The 17072-nt window shown below is 41.6% G+C and overlaps 2 protein-coding genes across 5 annotated transcripts; both read left to right on the top strand.

Moving 5' to 3' along the window:
• The first annotated feature begins 500 nt into the window (after positions 1–500).
• LOC137912906 (isoaspartyl peptidase/L-asparaginase-like) lies at positions 501–4637 on the top strand. Of its 2 annotated transcripts, none has more exons than XM_068757033.1 (7): positions 501–574; positions 1737–1909; positions 2333–2475; positions 2655–2818; positions 3828–3946; positions 4169–4279; positions 4383–4637. In XM_068757033.1, the coding sequence occupies exons 2-7, from the start codon at positions 1747–1749 to the stop codon at positions 4589–4591; spliced, it is 909 nt and encodes a 302-aa protein (XP_068613134.1). In that variant the 5' UTR covers positions 501–574; positions 1737–1746; the 3' UTR covers positions 4592–4637. The 2 variants fall into 2 exon arrangements, with proteins under 2 accessions (XP_068613134.1, XP_068613133.1); XM_068757032.1 differs by having other exon boundaries at positions 503–580.
• Positions 4638–7550: 2913 nt separating this feature from the next.
• On the top strand, positions 7551–11714 carry LOC137912907 (isoaspartyl peptidase/L-asparaginase-like). 3 transcript variants are annotated; one of them, XM_068757035.1, is made up of 7 exons: positions 7551–7619; positions 8795–8991; positions 9415–9557; positions 9738–9901; positions 10906–11024; positions 11247–11357; positions 11460–11714. In XM_068757035.1, exons 2-7 carry the CDS (start codon positions 8805–8807, stop codon positions 11666–11668), a joined length of 933 nt encoding a protein of 310 aa, XP_068613136.1. In that variant the 5' UTR covers positions 7551–7619; positions 8795–8804; the 3' UTR covers positions 11669–11714. The 3 variants fall into 3 exon arrangements, with proteins under 3 accessions (XP_068613136.1, XP_068613135.1, XP_068613137.1); XM_068757034.1 differs by having other exon boundaries at positions 7554–7625; XM_068757036.1 differs by lacking the exon at positions 7551–7619 and adding an exon at positions 7679–7799.
• Positions 11715–17072: the final 5358 nt, after the last annotated feature.

Genomic DNA, 17072 nt, shown 5'->3' with positions numbered 1-17072 from the left:
ATGCAAGCTCCAAGATATTTTCTTATATTCTCCATATTTTTTGATATTTTACTAAGCTTTGCAAAGTTTGCTGTGTTTCATAAAAGTCTACAAGACATATTTTTCACAGATGAACTTATTTACTTGCTCAATTTTGTGTCACATTTCACTGATTCTCTGTTTCTGATGGATGGCTTTGTTTGGTAAATTAATAATAGATAAAATGCCATGTACATCCTCACCTGCGTCGAGAGAACAAATACGTGTTTTCAAAATAAAATTTTAATTGTATCAAAATTATATTGTACATTTTCACACTATGTGTTACACCGTTTTAAACAATGTAAAAATATGATTTTATGAACGATATAAAGTCGTTTGCCAATGCACTCTGTCTAAATGTATCGCAATGTATTCTTTAATAGGTACGAAAGCTATAAATTACTTTATTTTGAAATACGCAACCGGAAATATCTTTGGAATTCTGGATATGACGTCATTTGCGATTGCAGCGTCGTGAAAACAAACGAGGAAGTCCATTGAAATCACGCGACTGTGGCGGAGCGTTTCAATGCGACGCAGAGCGCTCACATCGGTAAAGGTACAGGGAGTCCGAATGTTTAGATCCAGATTTCAGTAGCTGGTAGAACAGATGTTTGAAGACGGTCGAAGAAAGAAGCAAGTTAGGTTGGCGGACACACACAGCGGTGGTTTAGCGGTGTTTACTAGCGTGGTGATGCTATCCTGACGCACTAATAATTAAATAAGAGCCCAGGTGATCAACGTAGAATAGACTGTAAAGTACTCCTATGATCCATCGCGCAGTTTAAAAACTCAATGACGTACAATCCCTGTTTGCGACATTTAACAGACACTAATTCCTGTAAAAAAAAAAAAAAAGATCAAGGTTATTTATTTGTCACGTACGTCATTCATCCATGTGCAGCAGGGAAATGCTGTACATACGATTGTTGCAATAAATTAAGTGACATAAAGCTCCAATTTTTTTTACTATGTAACACGAAATACAAGGAAATACAAGGTAAAATGAAAATAAACCAAGGACAACAGATAGCAAGTATTTACTGTACATTGTGGATCATGTAACAGGTTGTGGTGTAGTATATGAGTAGCCATTGGGAGGTCTTATTGTTTGTGGATAACGAGTTCCCTGGTCTTCTCGATGCTCTTCTCTGACTTCGGTTGCTTGAAAAGTTTGTGTCCAGGGCTGCTGGTGATTTTCCGGGTTCAGAGAGCCGTGACTCTCCGCCTCCTGGAGTAGATATTCTGCATGGCCATAAATCAAGTGCCGATGGTGCAATCAGACAAGTGAACCATGCACTGCAGAGCTTTCTGGTTCTGAGCAGAACGGTTCCTGTACCAGAACGTGGATGGTTGCGGTCGGGATGCTCTCCAATGAAAAATGTTTCCAGGATTTAAAAATCAGATTGAAAAATTATACACCAGAAACCTTCATCTGAGAAAAATCCAACTCCCACTCTTAAAGTAAACCTGTGAACTTACACTGGCACACTGTTGGAATGGTTGCTTAGATGAATAGTTAAATGATCAAATATCAGAGTCTGGAATTTGTGATTATCACATGACTTTGGATCTGATATGCTCTGCAAAACGTTTTCATCTTAAACAATTTTATCCAACTGCAAAATGAGACGGCGTAAATGCTAGTGAACCCATATTTGCTACGCCCAAACTTCAATGGCACTTTATAAAGAAAGTTTATCTCTTTCCTACAGGAACGCAACAATGTCTGCAGTCATCGTTGTACACGGTGGGGCCAGGGCCTCTGTTGATGGAGTGAAGGTTGCAGCCCGCGATGGGTTTGCAGTCCTGAAAAGGGGAGGAAGCGCTTTGGATGCCGTCGAAGCAGCCGTGAGAACGATGGAAGATAACAGTGTATTTAATGCAGGTACAAATAAAGCGATTCCTACTGTCCAGCCATTTCCTTCCGCTTTTCGGCTTTGCGGGTCACGTGTGTTGCTGGAGCCTATCCCAACTTGCTGTGGGCGAGAGGCGGGGCACACCCTGGACAAGCCGCCAGTTCATCGCAGGGTGCTTTCAACACAACTACCCCCCATTGTGTCTGCAGAGGAGCCAATCGTGATTTTTCAGTGATGCACAGTCTCCATCTGCTGGTGGTGACACCAACATTCATCCAGACTCTTGTTTCAGAGTGACGGGGTCGGGGGGGGCTTATGGGCCTCATCTCATTGTCCAGCGTCAGTATGGGCTACAGGGGCTGTTGCAACAAGCCATGATCAGAGAGACAGTTTTGTCCTTGTTCTCAGTGGTTTTTGGTCTCCAACAACTTAAAGGGACATTTAATTTGCAGGACATGGAGCTGTGCTAAATGCTGATGGAGAAGTGGAGCTGGATGCCATCATTATGGATGGGAGGACACTTTCCAGTGGTGCCGTCTCCGCAGTCAAAAACATTGCCAATCCCGTCTCACTGGCACGAGCAGTGATGGAAAAGGTGTTCAGTCTTTGATTCTGTTTAAAAGGAGACCATCGATGTTTAAAACTCTGATTTGGATGCTTTTTTTAACCCTTTGTCCTGGCAAAGGTTTAATGTGCAGAAAATGGAGTGGTATTACATTTCAGTTACGCTGTTATGAAATACATCTTGTATGTTTCTGTCATGGACACTCTCAGACTGACCACGTGATATTGACAAGCAGAGGCGCAAACCAGTTTGCGGAGAGCATTGGCGTGAGCACAGTCCCCACTGATTCACTGGTGACGGAGTTTGAGAGGAAAGAATGGGAGAAATGTAAGACGTTTGTTACTGGAGTGAAGGAAGAGATTAACACTCAGTGGTAAGTGTTACATACTTTCTGTCCTGGGATACATTTCTTTGAGTCTTTCGCAGCATTATTTCAGCCGGACCGGTCCGAAACTGAAATAAAGTCAATTCTGAGCATGTTCGATGTAACATGGGTTTTTCACAAATACTAAAAATGCTAAACAGGATGTTTTCACATTGTCCTCTTCAAACCAAACTTTCGTTACCTGTGGATGACTCTGTGAGTTTGACGCTTCCTTTACAGCAAGGGTCCCCAAACTTTGTCCTGTGAGGGCCACATAACTTTTCCCTTCTCTGATGGAGGGCCGGGGTCAGTTTGTACAGGAAAAGTGTGACGATGGCAGGGGTGCCTAAACATTTATTGTTTTCCAGACAGCCACCAAATAACCCTTTCTTCACAGAAGAAAAAAAGTCAGGAAATAAATAATAACACTATTAATAAAATAAATAATAACCAAATAACCCTTTCCGGGTTTGTCATAGAAAAAAGGTCCATGGAACATTAACTTTCTGGTCGTATGTGATCATCATTAAAATTGTCCCAAGTGAAAGGAAGAATGCTTTTCTTCATAATATTAATATATTCTCCACTATCAATATTATTTTTAGGAAACAAAAGATCGAATTAATAACCCCTCTTAAATGCACCGAATACCATTATTGATCCCCTACCGGCTACTCATGTTGTATGGAAAATAAGAAAATAAAAAAATGTTTTTTTTTGGCCTCTGGTATTGTTCCGGGGGCCGGGCTAAATGTGGAGGCGGGCCATAGTTTGAGGACCCCTGCTTTACAGTGAGCATGCTGGAAACTTTCATCCCAGCATTCTATCCAAGGATGTGTTTCTAAAGGCTGATGGAAAACCTCATATTTCCAGAATGATTTCCACAGCATTGCTGCAGATGCATCGATTCTTTGAGTATTTGAAGTGTTTTTATATTGACCCCTTCCTATGAAGAAAAAAAACCCACAAACAATTTGAGCCCGTATTAATTCATGGCTGATGTATTTCCTCCTCCTAGGGCCCATGGCACTGTCGGAGCAGTTGCCGTGGACTGTGTTGGTAATGTTGCATGTGCAACATCAACTGGAGGGATCAGAAATAAAATGGCTGGCCGAGTAGGAGACGCTCCAATCATTGGTGTGACATATGTCTGACATGGAACTTTTTACACATCAGCTGCATTTATTAATGACCTGATATTAAATGTAACCATCGTCATTGTAGTCTAAATTTACCATGTCGTAATTAGTTAAGATGAACGAGAATATTTTTTTCAGTACGCTCAATTGTGTAGAAATATTTTTGAAATCTCTGCTGCTAATGTTTTTTTTCTATTCTATTTTTATTTTCATAAATAAGGCTGTGGAGGATTTGCAGACAATTTTAGTGGTGCCGTGTCTTGTACTGGTCATGGAGAGTCTATTCTCAAAGTCACGTTGGCAAGACTCATTCTTTTCCATGTTGAACAAGGTAAAAAAAAAAAAAAGGATCACACACACATTCAGGTTATTAAGACCATGACTTTAACTATGGTTGTGTTTATTTGATGAAGACTTGTTTACTTTCCTCGCAGGTAAATCAGTAGCAGAGTCCTCACAGTTGGCTCTGCAGTACATGGCGGACCGTGTCCACGGTGCAGGAGGCTGTATTGTAGTGTCCCCATCAGGACAGTGGACAGCCACATTTACCACCAAGAGAATGGCTTGGGCAGCAGTGGATCGTGACGGCCTGTGGTATGGGTTAGAGCCAAATGAACGATTTAATGAGCAGCTGACTGTGTAAATGTTCTCATTTTATTCTTTACCAGTCAATAAAGAATTAAATTAAACTTGTGTTTTCTATGAATTCAGCTTGGGTTGGCTCACATATCATGTCTTGGACATTTACAAACATAAGTTAAATTGAATTATATACAATGGTATATCTTTTTAATTTGTTATCTGAGGTTCAGAGGGGAACTAAAAAGCATTTTATATTACTGTAACACTGCGATGCTCCAGTTCCTCTGCAGGGATTTGGCCAAACCATAACCAAAGCTATACCCTCCCTCAACCCCTCCATGTTTGTTTGGATTAATAGACTACTGTTTATCTCCCCTATGAGAGAGGAGGCTTGAGCCGAGCAAATCTATATGGGTAAGATTGTGCTGATCAACTCTCTGCTGCCTCCTGCTGGTTCTTAGGAAAAGTTGGAAAGAATCAGTACATCTCTTCTCCCACTCAACTCATATTTGTAGTCAGTAACCTTGCAACCTTAAAGGTCTCTGTAAGAAAAAAAAAGTGATCCAAACTAAATTTAATTAGAAGAAGAAAAAACATGTCACATATACGGCTTATTGGATTCAGTGATATATGAAGAAATAAAGTTACTTTACAGGTCTCTGTAAGGTTGCAATTAGTGCAATAGTCTGTAGATCTGCCCTGACTGGTCAACAGGAACAGACTTTTTGGTAGGTCCACCCCTGATTGTAGAAAAAAGGGCACTGGAGCAGTTGCAAGAGCAAACTGAGTCCGAGGCTGTGGGGCTCCCTGAAGCTGGATCACTGGAGGGGGGGCTATCACGGTGCGCAGGGTGACAGGACCTCTACGCTACGACACTGAGTGGCTGGAACTTTATAGTGTCGATGGCTTGATGTTCATGGCGCGAGGCAGGGGACTTCAGCAACAGTGAGGCACTATACATTGTTGAGAACTCAGAACTGAACAGATTTCTCCTACGATGCTTGAAGTACCCAAAAGCAGAATGTTGCTAATTGTGGGACCGATTCAACACACAGTACAATAGTACAATCTTCACACAACAGTAAACATTTTCTACCTAAACATCTTTATCAACCAACAACAGATCACCGGGGAACACAGGTGAACATCCACACCATAATTCTTCACTCCATAGTGGAAAATACCTTGAAACTTTCTCACTAAAGATCACACAGTCACTTACACACAAAAATGCTTTAAGAGTCAAGAGCTGGGTGTTGAAATTAACTCAATTAAGATCGCCCTATACTCCCCTGAATGCAGTGCAATGGTGAATGCCACCGATAACCAAGTGCACAAAGCTCACAGTAATAGATAACATTTAACAACATACCTGACTCACCATTTGCAAGCATGCGCACCGCATGCACGCAAGACGGATCCAGGCTGTTTTTCTCTGCCACCAGTTCAGGTGAATGTTTATCAGGATGCATTATTATCACAGCGGACCTCTTGACCGCGGCCGTGCAGGTGAGGCGACAGGGAGTGCTGCGCGTCGGAGGATAAGTGTGAAACCTTCCCGGTCCCGCTACAGCCGCCGGTACAACGGACAGAAACTCCTGCAAAAATACACAAAAAGAATAAAACAACTCGTCGTCCCAAGTCTCCGAGATGCTCGACTGAAAATTGAGTTGTGATTCAGAGGTGTGAGCCCATTTCTGCCACCGCTGCCTGCGCGCTGTGTCTGTTCTCTGGGGCTGCAGAGCGCGCTGCTCCCGCCCCTCTCACGTTATTGGCTGTATTCTGGGACTGGGAGGACTGGGAGGACTGGGAGGACTGGGAGACAAATACTGACCCCGCTGGGCGCGTTCCATTTGGGTGGTCTGCCCGAGAGAATGGATTCAAAACAAATGTGCTTATGCTGCTTAATTTAAAAAGGAGAATAATATCAGTAGCAGTTCTCGACTGTGTGTCTGTGTGTGTGCGTGTGCGTGTGCGTGTGCGTGTGTGTGTGTTCTGCGAACTAAAAGGAGCCACACTTTGTTGGAGTTTTGGAGTTGGGTATTATGAATATAATAGCATCACAGGTTATGAACTCGTGAGAACAGAAATAGTCGAGGCCTGGGGTTACTTTTGTCTAATTACGAGTATATCATAGAAATAATTTCAATCAGGGGAAGGTTGAAGGGCTATCAGTGGAGGAAATCTAGGTGACTTTGAAATGCTAATGTTTATTATAGCTACATCACTATCACTATTAATCTCCCGCTGGTGAGAGATAGTGCCTTATCTCAGAGGAAACGGTTTCTTGTCAAATTAATTTCTTTATTCGGCTAAGCAAGGGAAACGATAAAGTACGGTGGCCTGTGAGTTCCTATCCTTCTTCAAAGTTCAATGTGGAATAAGCAGGACAATCTGTGAAATCTGTTATGTGGCCACAGTCAGTGAAACTTCTGTGTCGCTGTCCACGGTGCTGAAACAATGTCATGTTGCTCTTTTAACCTCCGCTGAGGAGGTTGTTCTCACCTCCGTTGGTTTATCTGTCTGTCTGTCTGTCTGTCTGTTAGCAGGATAACTTGTTAAGTTACAGATGGATCTTGATGAAATTCCCAGGTAATGTTGGGAATGTTACCGGGAATAGATGATTACATTTTGGTTATGATCCTGGATTCTGAATCACTTTACATTTTTCAGTAACACTGCAGTTTGTCACGGCGTCTGTCTAATCTGACTCCCAAGAGACGAACCTGCGACCATCTCGCTGTGAGGCAACAGTGCTTACCACTGCGCCACCGAGCCCCCCGTATCAAAATTATATTGTACATTTTCACACTATGTGTTACACCGTTTTAAACAATGTAAAAATATGATTTTATGAACGATATAAAGTCGTTTGCCAATGCACTCTGTCTAAATGTATCGCAATGTATTCTTTAATAGGTACGAAAGCTATAAATTACTTTATTTTGAAATATGCAACCGGAAATATCTTTGGAATTCTGGATATGACGTCATTTGCGATCGCAGCGTCGTGAAAACAAACGAGGAAGTCCATTGAAATCACGCGACTGTGGCGGAGCGTTTCAATGCGACGCAGAGCGCTCACATCGGTAAAGGTACAGGGAGTCCGAATGTTTAGATCCAGATTTCAGTAGCTGGTAGAACAGATGTTTGAAGATGCTCGAAGAAAGAAGCAAGTTAGATTGGCGGACACACACAGCGGTGGTTTAGCGGTGTTTACTAGCGTGGTGATGCTATCCTGACGCACTAATAATTAAATAAGAGCCCAGGTGATCAACGTAGAATAGACTGTAAAGTACTCCTATGATCCATCGCGCAGTTTAAAAACTCAATGACGTACAATCCCTGTTTGCGACATTTAACAGACACTAATTCCTGTAAAAAAAAAAAAAAAGATCAAGGTTATTTATTTGTCACGTACGTCATTCATTCATGTGCAGCAGGGAAATGCTGTACATACGATTGTTGCAATAAATTAAGTGACATAAAGCTCCAATTGTTTTACTATGTAACACGAAATACAAGGAAATACAAGGTAAAATGAAAATAAACCAAGGACAACAGATAGCAAGTATTTACTGTACATCGTGGGTCATGTAACAGGTTGTGGTGTAGTATATGAGTAGCCATTGGGAGGTCTTATTGTTTGTGGATAGCGAGTTCCCTGGTCTTATCGATGCTCTTCTCTGACTTCGGTTGCTTGAAAAGTTTGTGTCCAGGGCTGCTGGTGATTTTCCGGGTTCAGAGAGCCGTGACTCTCCGCCTCCTGGAGTAAATATTCTGCATGGCCATAAATCAAGTGCCGATGGTGCAATCAGACAAGTGAACCATGCACTGCAGAGCTTTCTGGTTCTGAGCAGAACGGTTCCTGTACCAGAACGGGGATGGTTGCAGTCCGGATGCTCTCCAATGAAAAATGTTTCCAGGATTTAAAAATCAGATTGAAAAATTATACACCAGAAACCTTCATCTGAGAAAAATCCAACTCCCACTCTTAAAGTAAACCTGTGAACTTACACCTGTGAACTTACACTGGCACACTGTTGGAATGGTTGCTTAGATGAATAGTTAAATGATCAAATATCAGAGTCTGGAATTTGTGATTATCACATGACTTTGAATTTGATATGCTCTGCAAAACGTTTTCACCTTAAACAATTTTATCCAACTGCAAAATGAGACGGTGTAAATACTAGTGAACCCATATTTGCTACACCCAAACTTCAATGGCACTTTATAAACAATGTCTATCTCTTTCCTACAGGAACGCAACGATGTCTGCAGTCATCGTTGTACACGGTGGGGCCAGGGCCGTACCGGATGAACTGGCCAAGGTCTCTGTTGATGGAGTGAAGGATGCGGCCCGCGATGGGTTTGCAGTCCTGAAAAGAGGAGGAAGCGCTGTGGATGCCGTCGAAGCAGCCGTGAGAACGATGGAAGATAACAGTGTATTTAATGCAGGTACAAATAAAGTGATTCCTACTGTCCAGCCATTTCCTTCCGCTTTTCGGCTTTGCGGGTCACGGGTGTTGCTGGAGCCTATCCCAACTTGCTGTGGGCGAGAGGCGGGGCACACCCTGGACAAGCCGCCAGTTCATCGCAGGGTGCTTTCAACACAACTACCCCCCATTGTGTCTGCAGAGGAGCCAATTGTGATTTTTCAGTGATGCACAGTCTCCATCTGCTGGTGGTGACACCAACATTCATCCAGACTCTTGTTTCAGAGTGACGGGGTCGGGGGGGGCTTATGGGCCTCATCTCATTGTCCAGTGTCAGTATGGGCTACAGGGGCTGTTGCAACAAGCCATGATCAGAGAGACAGTTTTGTCCTTGTTCTCAGTGGTTTTTGGTCTCCAACAACTTAAAGTGACATTTAATTTGCAGGACATGGAGCTGTGCTAAATGCTGATGGAGAAGTGGAGCTGGATGCCATCATTATGGATGGGAGGACGCTTTCCAGTGGTGCCGTCTCCTCAGTCGAAAACATTGCCAATCCCGTTTCACTGGCACGAGCAGTGATGGAAAAGGTGTTCAGTCTTTGATTCTGTTTAAAAGGAGACCATCGATGTTTAAAACTCTGATTTGGATGCTTTTTTTTAACCCTTTGTCCTGGCAAAGGTTTAACGTGCAGAAAATGGAGTGGTATTACATTTCAGTTACGCTGTTGTGAAATACATCTTGTATGTTTCTGTCATGGACACTCTCAGACTGACCACGTGATATTGACAAGCAGAGGCGCAAACCAGTTTGCGGAGAGCATTGGCGTGAGCACAGTCCCCACTGATTCACTGGTGACGGAGTTTGAGAGGAAAGAATGGGAGAAATGTAAGACGTTTGTTACTGGAGTGAAGGAAGAGATTAACACTCAGTGGTAAGTGTTACATACTTTCTGTCCTGGGATGCATTTCTTTGAGTCTTACGCAGCATTATTTCAGCCGGACCGGTCCGAAACTGAAATAAAGTCAATGTTCGATATAACATGGGTTTTTCACAAATACTAAAAATGCTAAACAGGATGTTTTCACATTGTCCTCTTCAAACCAAACTTTCGTTACCTGTGGATGACTCTGTGAGTTTGACGCTTCCTTTACAGCAAGGGTCCCCAAACTTTGTCCTGTGAGGGCCACATAACTTTTCCCTTCTCTGATGGAGGGCCGGGGTCAGTTTGTACAGGAAAAGTGTGACGATGGCAGGGGTGCCTAAACATTTATTGTTTTCCAGACAGCCACCAAATAACCCTTTCTTCACAGAAGAAAAAAAGTCAGGAAATAAATAATAACACTATTAATAAAATAAATAATAACCAAATAACCCTTTCCGGGTTCATCACAGAAAAAAGGTCCATGGAACATTAACTTTCTGGTCGTATGTGATCATCATTAAAATTGTCCAAAGTGAAAGGAAGAATGCTTTTCTTCATAATATTAATATGTTCTCCACTATCAATATTATTTTTAAGAAACAAAAGATCGAATTAATAACCCCTCTTAAATTCACCGAATACCATTATTGACCCCCTACCGGCTACTCATGTTGTATGGAAAGGAAAATAAGAAAATAAAAAAATGTTTTTTTTGGCCTCTGGTATTGTTCCGGGGGCCGGGCTAAATGTGGAGGCGGGCCATAGTTTGAGGACCCCTGCTTTACAGTGAGCATGCTGGAAACTTTCATCCCAGCATTCTATCCAAGGATGTGTTTCTAAAGGCTGATGGAAAACCTCATATTTCCAGAATGATTTCCACAGCATTGCTGCAGATGCATCGATTCTTTGAGTATTTGAAGTGTTTTTATATTGACCCCTTCCTATGAAGAAAAAAACCCCACAAACAATTTGAGCCCGTATCAATTCATGGCTGATGTATTTCCTCCTCCTAGGGCCCATGACACTGTCGGAGCAGTTGCCGTGGACTGTGTTGGTAATGTTGCATGTGCAACATCAACTGGAGGGATCAGAAATAAAATGGCTGGCCGAGTAGGAGACGCTCCAATCATTGGTGTGACATATGTCTGACATGGAACTTTTTACACATCAGCTGCATTTATCAATGACCTGATATTAAATGTAACCATCGTCATTGTAGTCTAAATTTACCATGTCGTAATTAGTTAAGATGAACGAGAATATTTCTTTCAGTACGCTCAATTGTGTAGAAATATTTTTGAAATCTCTGCTGCTAATGTTTTTTTTCTATTCTATTTTTATTTTCATAAATAAGGCTGTGGAGGATTTGCAGACAACTTTAGTGGTGCCGTGTCTTGTACTGGTCATGGAGAGTCCATTCTCAAAGTCACGTTGGCAAGACTCATTCTTTTCCATGTTGAACAAGGTAAAAAAAAAAAAAGGATCACACACACATTCAGGTTATTAAGACCATGACTTTAACTATGGTTGTGTTTATTTGATGAAGACTTGCTTACTTTCCTCGCAGGTAAATCAGTAGCAGAGTCTTCACAATTGGCTCTGCAGTACATGGCGGACCGTGTCCACGGTGCAGGAGGCTGTATTGTAGTGTCCCCATCAGGACAGTGGACAGCCACATTTACCACCAAGAGAATGGCTTGGGCAGCAGTGGATCGTGACGGCCTGTGGTATGGGTTAGAGCCAAATGAACGATTTAATGAGCAGCTGACTGTGTAAATGTTCTCATTTTATTCTTTACCAGTCAATAAAGAATTGAATTAAACTTGTGTTTTCTATAAATTCAGCTTGGGTTGGCTCACATATCATGTCTTGGACATTTACAAACATAAGTTAAATTGAATTATATACAATGGTATATCTTTTTAATTTGTTATCTGAGGTTCAGAGGGGAACTAAAAAGCATTTTATATTACTGTAACACTGCGATGCTCCAGTTTCTCTGCAGGGATTTGGCCAAACCATAACCAAAGCTATACCCTCCCTCGACCCCTCCATGTTTGTTTGGATTAATAGACTACTGTTTATCTCCCCTATGAGAGAGGAGGCTTGAGCCGAGCAAGTCTACATGGGTAAGGTTGTGCTGATCAACTCTCTGCTGCCTCCTGCTGGTTCTTAGGAAAAGTTGGAAAGAATCAGTACATCTCTTCTCCCACTCAACTCATATTTGTAGTCAGTAACCTTGCAACCTTAAAGGTCTCTGTAAGAAAAAAAAAGTGATCCAAACTAAATTTAATTAGTAGAAGAAGAAAAAACATGTCACATATACGGCTTATTGGATTCAGTGATATATGAAGAAATAAAGTTACTTTACAGGTCTCTGTAAGGTTGCAATGGGTGCGATAGTCTGTAGATCTGCCCTGACTGGTCAACAGGAACAGACTTTTTGGTAGGTCCACCCCTGATTGTAAAAAAAAAGGGGCACTGGAGCAGTTGCAAGAGCAAACTGAGTCCGAGGCTGTGGGGCTCCCTGAAGCTGGATCACTGGAGGGGGGGCTATCACGGTGCGCAGGGTGACAGGACCTCTACGCTACGACACTGAGTGGCTGGAACTTTATAGTGTCGATGGCTTGATGTTCATGGCGCGAGGCAGGGGACTTCAGCAACAGTGAGGCACTATACATTGTTGAGAACTCAGAACTGAACAGATTTCTCCTACGATGCTTGAAGTACCCAAAAGCAGAATGTTGCTAATTGTGGGACCGATTCAACACACAGTACAATAGTACAATCTTCACACAACAGTAAACATTTTCTACCTAAACATCTTTATCAACCAACAACAGATCACTGGCCAACACAGGTGAACATCCACACCATACTTCAAACTCAGTGCTCATGGCCTCAAAGACCCCCCCCCCCCCCCAACACTAAATATATAATTTTGACTGCAGTTTTTGTTTGTGGTGAGTGTTCTTGTTTTCTTTGACCCTCTTCAGTTAGAGTTTGAATAAGGCTACTTTCTACCACTGTTGCATAACAGTAACTTTATTTCTTCATATATCACTGAATCCAATAAGCCGTATATGTGACATGTTTTTTCTTCTTCTACTAATTAAATTTAGTTTGGATAACTTCTTTTTTTCTTTTTTTGCATTGGACATAGTCATTTTGCTTAAAAAAAAGTTATTCTAAATGAAGGGAAAGTCTCATATACTCTGTGAAAGAGAACTTCATGGTATTATTGACCGCCCATTAGATCCTTCATTCTGCAATATTCAGCTGACTCGTCACTGTTGTCGCAGCCAAACTTAAGGTGCGACAACACTGGTAAACGCGGGAAAGCTCAGAACACAGCCGTTCTGTTAGGCCTGCGGGCCACACTATGATTAAGACTGTTTGCACTGTTTTTATAATGCTGGGACTTCTGTGTTTATCATGTTAATATTTGCCTCAGTGTTCTTATAATTTAACGATCTTATTTTGTATGCTGATAGTCGAAGAGAGAAACCATATGAATGTGAATTATATACTGTATGTACGACGACAGTTAACTGTCATATTAAGGCTTGAATGCAGAGTCCATTGGCGCTTTCGGTCAAAACACATGACCATTTATTTTGACTATCCCTGTCTGTTTCTTACAGGAACACAAAGAGACCAGTATTCATATTTGTATTATTGTATATGTTATGGCCAGGGTCTATGCTAACGGAGTAAAAGTTGCAGTTCTGATCAACTTTTGGGCAATGTTAAAAACCTGCTGCGATGGGACTGATGAATTGTCCTTACTTTATTATTCCAACCTTTGTTGCGCCAACAAATAAAGAGGAGTTAAAATTATGTTAATGAGAAACTTGATTTGCGAGTTAACTCCACCCACAGATCTCTGAGTCAGTGGAGGTTGCTGGGTTAGTGTCTGTGGCTCTCACTATGCTCTCCCTCTTCTTCCTCAGATCTCCTGAGAACTTGATGATCCAGACTTTCCTCTAGAGACGGAGGAGAATCTGGTGTATTGGGACAACTCTTGGTTATGGTTGGATGAGAGGGATAGAATTAAGGAGCACAAATACATCCATTGCACTTTCTTTTCAGAACACTGTGTATTTGCCACTTTTTGTTTGTCTATGTTGTATGTTCACTGCGGTGTGCACAGCCCTCCACGGCGGTAAGCAGGTAATAAAACAAATAAAATATGAATAGGGCCAAATATGAATAGGCCAAGAGGGCAGGTGACGGTCACAATCACTATAAGAATAAAATTGCATCGAACTCTAACAGTGACTGACGTTATGTACGTTGTCACTGTCGAGCACGAATGCAGACAAGTTAGAAAAAAGAAGAAAAGAATAAAAAGAAAAAAAAAGAAATTATATTATTGAATTAACCTCCTAAGATACAAACTTGCATGTCATGTTTATTTATTTCCCCCCTGTTGGTTATTTGGACTGATCTGACGAGTTGAAAAACAAAGAATGATCTGTTTTCACACTCACGCGCTGTTTTTATTTGCGTTGTCGTCAGCTTCTTCAAACTGACTGCCGTCAGTTGACGCATCAAGGCGCATCAAGGTGCTTGAAAAAGCACTTGAAACAAACCAAGACTTTGAATGAGTTTAACAACTGTGTAACGTGGATTTAACGTCAGCTCAGGTAGTGTTAGATAAATCTGCGAATGTGTTTATCATTAATTCACCAGTGAGTAGCAGTGGTTGTGTCATGGTTCTTTTAGTGCCATTTGTGGTCATTTCCTTCATAATCAATACTCAAGATATTCATAAAGTATGTGACAATCGTATATCTGTTATATGCTGACTAGACTGAAGAAGTGAACACTTTGTGTTGTCTGGAAGAGCTATCTACTCAAGGTTGGAGTTTTCATGTCTGCTAATAAAACCAGCTGGAGGGGAGCTGTTTCTCTGAGAATCGAGGACGAGGCTAGCAGCAGCCACTCTCCCTTGCTGGAAGAGTCGAGGGCGTGGCTCGAGAGCAGCTCCATTCTCCCTTGCTGAAAGAAAGAATACTAGTCTCGTTTCTTACCGCAAGTAAATGGTTATTGGGTTGAATCTTTAGGGCTTGGTTCTGATTTTCTCTCTTTTACAGTGTCACAAACCTGACAGGTGGGAAACGTTTATTTATTCATTCTGACTGAAAGGTAAGAGAATGGTAGGAAACTGTTGAGCGTTTATGGTTTAAAGCTGCTGAAGCAATAAAGTTCTGTCTAAAGCATGTAAATACTTATTTTGATGTATGTTTATTTTATGGAATTAAAAATTAACCTTGGAGGCAGCGTAGGAAAAGCAAACATGGGGCTACATCCGGCATAAAAGCAGAGACACACCTAGAATATTCTATATCTATCTATCTATCTATCTATCTATCTATCTATCTATCTATCTATCTATCTATCTATCTATCTATCTATCTATTCTTTTAAATCCATGAGCCTTATACTTTGTTCCACCTTTTGTGGATGTTCAAAAAAATGCTATTTCATAAAATTTGACTTTACTAACAGGCTGTAAAAGTTTCACATCCTCCTCCACACACATGCAGACACACCTTTCTTTATTTTATTGTATACTATTTGCATCATAGCCCTTCAGCTGTCTTTGCTTTCTCAACACATGATCTTAATGATGTTGTTATGTTTATTTATTTTGTTGCCTTGTCTTGTTTTGGTGGTCTTAGTAATGATACAAAGTGTCACAGTATTTACCTATACTCTCTTTGCCTTTCATGCATGACCGTCACTACAGTGTACAGCTGTTTTAAAGTGTTTTTTTCTCTATACAGTATATTCATAAAATTTTGGGCACTGTTTGACAAAGTCACCAGCAGGTGGCGCTATTTCACCATTTCACAGAAAAAACCCCATTGAAAATCCATTGAGATGGGCTTCAGTGGTCACTGAACCCAAGGTGGCTGACAGAGATGATGAGAGACCAGGTCCCTCAGAAATATCAATGTATACCTTACGGTGGCGCAATGGTAAGCGCTGTTGCCTCACAGAAAGACTGTCACAGGTTCGAATCTGACTTGCAGAGTTTGCATGTTCTCCCTGTGTCTGCGTGGGTTTTCTCCGGTTTCTCCGGCTTCCTCCAACCACCGAAAAATATGCAAATGAGGTGAATTGGTTACACTGAATTGTCCATAGGTGTGACTGTGTGTTAATGATTGTCTGTCTATGTGTGGACCTGCAACAAACTCGCGGCTTGTCCGGGGTGTGCCCCACCTCTCCCCCCGTTGACTGATGGGATAGGCGCCAGCACGACCCGGTAACGGATGAAGCAGTCAAGAAGATGAATGAATGATTGCATTTTTATTTTTATTAGTTCTGATTCATTAATTTAGTGTCTTTTTTATGGCCGCTTATTGTTGTACCTATTGTCAAGTTTGGTTGAGGTCAAACGTCTCCCTCTCCTGGCTGAAAGGGGTAATTATAACGTCATGCAGCTGAGATAGAGTACCGGTAAGCTCTATTGCTTACATGTTATAGTAAAGGTGACGTCAGTAGGATGCTGTAAAGCATACCGCTGATGCCTAAAAGAGGCTAGATTTAAGATATTTCGGACTCTTCTGTTACGGATATCTTTGAGTACATATACTTTCCATATTTGTAAATGTATTAATCATGTATCAAATGACTTATAAGTATAATCATGTGTTGAATGTGTTATGTTTAACATCACTATATGAGATGGGAAATGATTAGAGAGGATGATACTCTCACTTTTAAAGGAATGAAACAAATATCATAATGAAGAAGTGTTATGATAAAAACACAACACTTGGAAACATCTTGAAGTTATTTTCCTTCGAGAAAGTTCCAGTAAAAAACCCGTCATCATAGCTAGGGAATCCCCCCAACCTGGGGAAGCCCAAAAAGTATAAAGGCCATCTCCACACAGGAGACGACAGAGATTGCTCCTTATCTTGTGGAGCGCCTGCTTACAATGGACAAGAGTAGTGTACTCGAATACTAGTCTCGTTTCTTACCGCAAGTCAAGTAAATGTTAACAATGTATTTTCCGGCTTTTCCGGCTAAGAACCATGGCCTCGGATTTAAAGGTGCTGATTCTCATCCCGGCCGCTTCACATGCGGCTGCGAACCGATCCAGTGAGAGCTGGAGGGCACGGTCTGATGAAGCCAACAGGATCACGTCGTCTGCAAAAAGCAGCGA

Source organism: Brachionichthys hirsutus, unplaced genomic scaffold (genome assembly GCF_040956055.1).
Source record: "Brachionichthys hirsutus isolate HB-005 unplaced genomic scaffold, CSIRO-AGI_Bhir_v1 contig_797, whole genome shotgun sequence".
In the NCBI taxonomy this organism is placed as follows: domain Eukaryota; kingdom Metazoa; phylum Chordata; class Actinopteri; order Lophiiformes; family Brachionichthyidae; genus Brachionichthys; species Brachionichthys hirsutus.
Note: the sequence above shows the minus strand (reverse complement) of the source record. Positions and strands in the feature narration are given on the sequence as shown.